Source organism: Triturus cristatus, chromosome 11, assembly GCF_964204655.1.
Source record: "Triturus cristatus chromosome 11, aTriCri1.1, whole genome shotgun sequence".
NCBI classification, from domain to species: Eukaryota; Metazoa; Chordata; class Amphibia; order Caudata; family Salamandridae; genus Triturus; species Triturus cristatus.
Genome location: NC_140594.1, coordinates 121,793,376 through 121,799,375, shown reverse-complemented (window position 1 = coordinate 121,799,375; position 6,000 = coordinate 121,793,376). Strand labels below are relative to the sequence as shown.

Sequence of the window (6,000 nt, the reverse complement as noted above, 5' to 3'; positions counted from 1 at the left end):
ACCCTGTGCCTCATGGGAACAGTCCAGCCCGAACTGCCAAGCCATGCCTTCCCTGGACCGGAGACAAGCTACCCAGGACCGGTTTCTGGCATTTCAGCCGTCTTCAGCCAGGCTTGCTTGAATCCAGTGGCAAAGTGAGCAAGGGACTCACGTCTGAGCATACCCTGCCAACTTATGGTGAACAAAGCGGACCTTGCTTGGCAGTTCGGGCTGGACTGTTCCCATGAGGCACAGGGTCAAGACTGATTCGCTTATGGCCTGGTTCAAACTGGAATGGCATGGTGAGCAAAAAAACGATGGATTTAGGCCCAGATCTCTGTACTGGGGTGAATGTATGACATTGTTCTGCATTCTGTCCATCAATTGTTGTTTTTGCATTTGTCACCCCGAGTGGGAAGGGTATGCCCAGACGTGGGTTCCTTGCTCTCCATGCCACTGGAATCAAGCTATCCTGGCTGAAGAGGGGTGAAACCCCGAAACCGGTCCCAGGATGCTTGTTTCCAGTCCAAGGAGGACCTGGCTTGGCAGTTCGGGCTGGACTGTTCCCGTGAGGCACAGGGTCAAGACTGATTTGCATATGGCTGGGTTCAAACTGGAATGGCATGGAGAGCAAAAAAACGATGGATTTAGGCCCAGATCTCTGTACTAGGGTGAATGTATGACATTGTTCTGCATTCTGTCCATCAATTGTTGTTTTTGTTGTTTTTTCTCTATTTACAGGAAGCAAAAGCTCAGGGGCATATTAACAAGGAACAGGTCAAATTAATGCTAAGGGCGCTTAGCGTTAATTTTTTTAATGCCCGCTATCGCTGGATAACATCGCCCGGTTATCGCGTTATTAACAACGCTAACCGCCTAGGTGATATAAAATCCAGCGATAGCGGCATTTTGGGAGGTTATCGCTTGCAATGCAGCGATAAAACTACATGGATAGGGATATCCTTGTTGATAGCCCATGGTGGATTTAGCCATGTAATCCACCTCCCATTGGATTACATGGCTAAATCTGAAAATTAGCAGACGTAAAAAAGCAGCGTTAACCATGGTTAGCGCTGCTTTTTTTGTCTCTAACAGGGTTAGCGTGAAGCTTGATAATAGGAGAAATGTTGCTTAGCGACATTTCTCCTATTATTTTGCTCTGGAACTCCCACTTTGCATCTCATTAGAGATGCAAGGGGAAGCGTAGAGTAAAAGGGTGCTATCATGCGATTTTGCATGTTAGCACCCTGTTGTTGATAGGGCGATATTTTTATCTCCGCTTCTTTGGCTTTTAAAGCCAAAAAAGCGGAGATAAAGCCCTTGTTAATATGCCCCTCACTTTTTTGCCCTTGAAGCACAGTTTTTTAAAAACATTTTTCTCTTTCCTAGCGCCTGGACGCTGTCTCTAGATAACAGCTGCGCTTTAGAAATATTCATTTATTCTTTCAACAAGATTAAGATGAAGGATGAGGATGGAAGAGGACAAGGGAACTAGGGGGCATATCAGCAACAACCGGCGATAATTATTGCTAAGCGCTCTTAGCGCTAGGATAATTATCGCCGGCTAGCGTGGATTTTTATCGCTGAGATAGCGTGCTATTAGCAACGCTTATATCAAAAGCGATAAAAATCCTAGCGCTAACTGCCTAATGTGAGATTATCGCTGGAAACCCAGGGATAATCTCACGAAATGTGGCGTTAGCTTGTCGATAGGGACTCACAAACTTAGCCATGATATCCACCCTCCATAGGATATCATGGCTAAGTCAGTCCTGAAGCAGGCGTAAGGAAAGTAGCGATAACAGGGGTTATCGCTACTTTTCTTGCCGCTATCCTTCATAGCGTGGGGCTTGAAGATAGGAGACGACATTTCTCCTGTCGTGTCAGGTCAGGAACGCCCACTTTGCATCTCATTAGAGATGCAAAGCTGGGCGTTAGAAATCTCCACGCTAAAGCAAGGTTTCACGCGTTGGGGTGACTTTGCTAATTAGGCGATAAAATTATCGCCGCTTTTCGGCCGAAAACAGCCGCAAAAGCGGCGATAATTTTCTATCGCCGCCTTGTAGATATGCCCCCCAGGTGTGAGAAGAGGATGGGAGAGGGGACGAGGAACTGGAAGGTGGAGAGGGAGAAAATAGACGAGAAGGAGAGGGGCTGAGGAAAGGATGGAATTAATTTGAAGGGGCGAGTCGAGAGAGTGTAAGAAGGGGGCGAAAGTGGGAGTTAGAGGGCAGCTCGAAATGAGTGAGTTAGAGAGGGAGAGAGGGAGGGAGGGGCTGACAGTGGGAAGAGAGGGAGAGGAGAGATAGAGAGAAAAGAGAGTAGAGAGTAGAGACAGAGAAGGGGGGAGTGGGAAGAGAAAAGATAGATAGACGGGGAGACAGGGAAGAGAAGAGCTGGAGAGAGTGAGAAGAGAGAGAGAGGCGAGAGCGAGACCTGAATACAGGAATCCGGGTTGTGAATACAGGAATCCGGGTTGTGAATACAGGAATCCGGGTTGTGACGTCAGGTGATGTGAGGATGTGTTATCAGAACAGCACACTGTGCATTTGTTTAGCGCTTAACATATTATACAGCTGGATGCACAGGAGAGTAAAGAGATTTGTCCAGAATGTGGCATGTTTTTGTCAGTGTTTAAGCCATGATGGGAACCCACTTCCTATGTCCCAGTATCAGCAATGAACGCTGGTACCTGCCTTGCTTCGTTTCTTCACCCCCAATACATCTCTGTTTTCTAAATGTTGTTGTTACTTTGTGTTTCCATACCCTGCAGCCCCAAAGCGCCTAGAAACGGGCTGATATGTTGGCGCTACACAAAACATCCGTCTGTGTCACGGCGGGGCCGCAGACAGCGCGGGATGCCTTCATTTGGCCGTTTTCAGGGGGAGGCGGAGCCCATCTGTACTGCAGATTTGGCAGAAAATGCGATAATATTTTCCATCTGCCCCAGGAGGACGGCCGCGCAGGGCCTCTCAGCGGCCTCTCAGCGGCCTCTCCAGCGGCGCAGCATGTTTCTGGTTTGCAGGAACATTCTGTGAAAAAAACACCTGAAAGAATCCCGAATTTCATCCATTTTGATCCTTCCCTGAGTACGCGGTATTGTGGCGAGAGTTGCCTCTTTTGGGGGCTCTATATTTCTGTGGTGAAGAAGAGAGAGAGGAGCTCCTCTGCACCCCGCGAGCATGCTTCCAGGCTGGACCGTCCTCATCATCAGCTGCCTGGCACAGCTGTCAGCAGGTAAGACCGCTGACTGGCACCGTGCACCCCGCCTGTGTAAGGGGGCACTCACCGCTGCCCGAGACTGCCGAGACAGACGTACTTCATGCAGTCTGTGCAGAAATACACCGTGCTTCCACAGTCTGTATACAGCAGGCGCACTCCATGCTTCCTCAGTATGTGCATGTATATACTCCGTGCTTCCACAGTCTGTACTCGGACGCACTCCATGCTTCCTCTGTATGTGTAGGTATACACTCCGTGCTTCCAGTCTGTACGCAGACGCACTCCATGCTTCCTCAGTATGTGCATGTATATACTCCGTGCTTCCATAGTCTGTATGCAGACGGACTCCATGCTTCCTCAGCATGTGCAGGTATATACTCCGTGCTTCCACAGTCTTTACGCAGAAGGACTCCATGCTTCCTCTGCATATGCAGGTATACACTCTGTGCTTCCACAGTCTGTACTCGGACGCACTCCATGCTTCCTCATCATGAGCAGGTATATACTCCGTGCTTCCACAGTCTGTACACAGGCGCACTCCATGCTTCCTCTGCATGTGCAGGTATACACTCTGTGATTCCACAGTCTGTACTCGGACGCACTCCATGCTTCCTCTGTATGTGCAGGTATACACTCCGTGCTTCCACAGTCTGTACGCAGACAGTCTCCATGCTTCCTCAGTATGTGCATGTATATACTCCGTGCTTCCACAGTCTGTACGCAGACGGGCTCCAAGCTTCCTCTGCATGTGCAGGTATACACTCTGTGCTTCCACAGTCTGTACGCAGACGGACTCCATGCTTCCACTATATCTGCAGGTATATAATCTGTGTTCCACAGTCTGTACGCAGACGGACTCCATGCTTCCTCAGCATGTGCAGGTATATACTCCGTGCTTCCACAGTCTGTACGCAGACGGAATCCATGCTTCCACTATATCTGCAGGTATATACTCCGTGCTTCCACAGTCTGTACTCGGACGCACTCCATGCTTCCTCAGTATGTGCAGGTATACACTCCGTGCTTCCAGTCTGAACGCAGACGCACTCCATGCTTCCTCAGTATGTGCATGTATATACTCCGTGCTTCCACAGTCTGTACTCGGACGCACTCCATGCTTCCTCTGTATGTGCAGGTATACACTCCATGCTTCCACAGTCTGTACGCAGACGCACTCCATGCTTCCTCAGTATGTGCATGTATATGCTCCGTGCTTCCACAGTCTGTATTTGGATGCACTCCATGCTTCCTCAGTATGTGCATGTATATACTCCGTGCTTCCACAGTCTGTTCTCGGACGCACTCCATGCTTCCTCTGTATGTGCAGGTATACACTCCATGCTTCCTCAGTCTGTATGCAGACGCACTCCATGCTTCCTCAGTATGTGCATGTATATGCTCCGTGCTTCCACAGTCTGTATTTGGATGCACTCCATGCTTCCTCAGTATGTGCATGTATATACTCCGTGCTTCCACAGTCTGTTCTCGGACGCACTCCATGCTTCCTCTGTATGTGCAGGTATACACTCCGTGCTTCCACAGTCTGTACGCAGACGGACTCCATGCTTCCTCTGCATGTGCAGGTATACACTCTGTGCTTCCACAGTCTGTACGCAGTTGGACTCCATGCTTCCAGTATATCTGCAGGTATATACTCCGTGCTTCCACAGTCTGGACGCAGACGGACTCCATGCTTCCTCAGCATGTGCAGGTATATACTCCGTGCTTCCACAGTCTGTACGCAGACGGACTCCATGCTTCCACTAAATCTGCAGGTATATACTCTGTGCTTCCACAGTCTGTACGCAGATGGACTCCATGCTTCCACTATATCTGCAGGTATACACTCTGTGCTTCCACAGTCTGTACACAGACGGACTCCATGCTTCCACTATATCTGCAGGTATACACTCTGTGCTTCCACAGTCTGTACGCAGACTGACTCCATGCTTCCACTATATCTGCAGGCATACACTCTGTGCTTCCACAGTCTGTACGCAGACGGACTCCATGCTTCCACTATATCTGCAGGTATATACTCCGTGCTTCCACAGTCTGTACACAGGCGCACTCCATGCTTCCTCTGCATGTGCAGGTATATACTCCGTGCTTCCACAGTCTGTTCTCGGACGCACTCCATGCTTCCTCTGTATGTGCAGGTATACACTCCATGCTTCCACAGTCTGTATGCAGACGCACTCCATGCTTCCTCGGTATGTGCATGTATATGCTCCGTGCTTCCACAGTCTGTATTTGGATGCACTCCATGCTTCCTCAGTATGTGCATGTATATACTCCGTGCTTCCACAGTCTGTTCTCGGATGCACTCCATGCTTCCTCTGTATGTGCAGGTATACACTCCGTGCTTCCACAGTCTGTACGCAGACGGACTCCATGCTTCCTCTGCATGTGCAGGTATACACTCTGTGCTTCCACAGTCTGTACGCAGTTGGACTCCATGCTTCCAGTATATCTGCAGGTATATACTCCGTGCTTCCACAGTCTGTACGCAGACGGACTCCATGCTTCCTCAGCATGTGCAGGTATATACTCCGTGCTTCCACAGTCTGTACGCAGACGGACTCCATGCTTCCACTAAATCTGCAGGTATATACTCTGTGCTTCCACAGTCTGTACGCAGATGGACTCCATGCTTCCACTGTATCTGCAGGTATACACTCTGTGCTTCCACAGTTTGTACACAGACTGACTCCATGCTTCCACTATATCTGCAGGTATACACTCTGTGCTTCCACAGTCTGTACGCAGACGGACTGTATGCTTCCACTATATCTGCAG

General features: G+C 49.5%; 1 protein-coding gene across 1 annotated transcript in view; it reads left to right on the top strand.

The window, feature by feature from the left end:
- Positions 1-2,949: 2,949 nt before the first annotated feature.
- The window catches only part of LOC146783470 (serotransferrin-2-like), a 157,512-nt gene continuing 154,461 nt past the window's right edge, over positions 2,950-6,000 (top strand). The window contains exon 1 of the mRNA XM_085634023.1: positions 2,950-3,216. Within this exon, the coding sequence (XP_085490149.1) occupies positions 3,162-3,216 (55 nt within the window). The 5' untranslated portion in view covers positions 2,950-3,161. The remainder of the gene's footprint in view (positions 3,217-6,000) is intronic.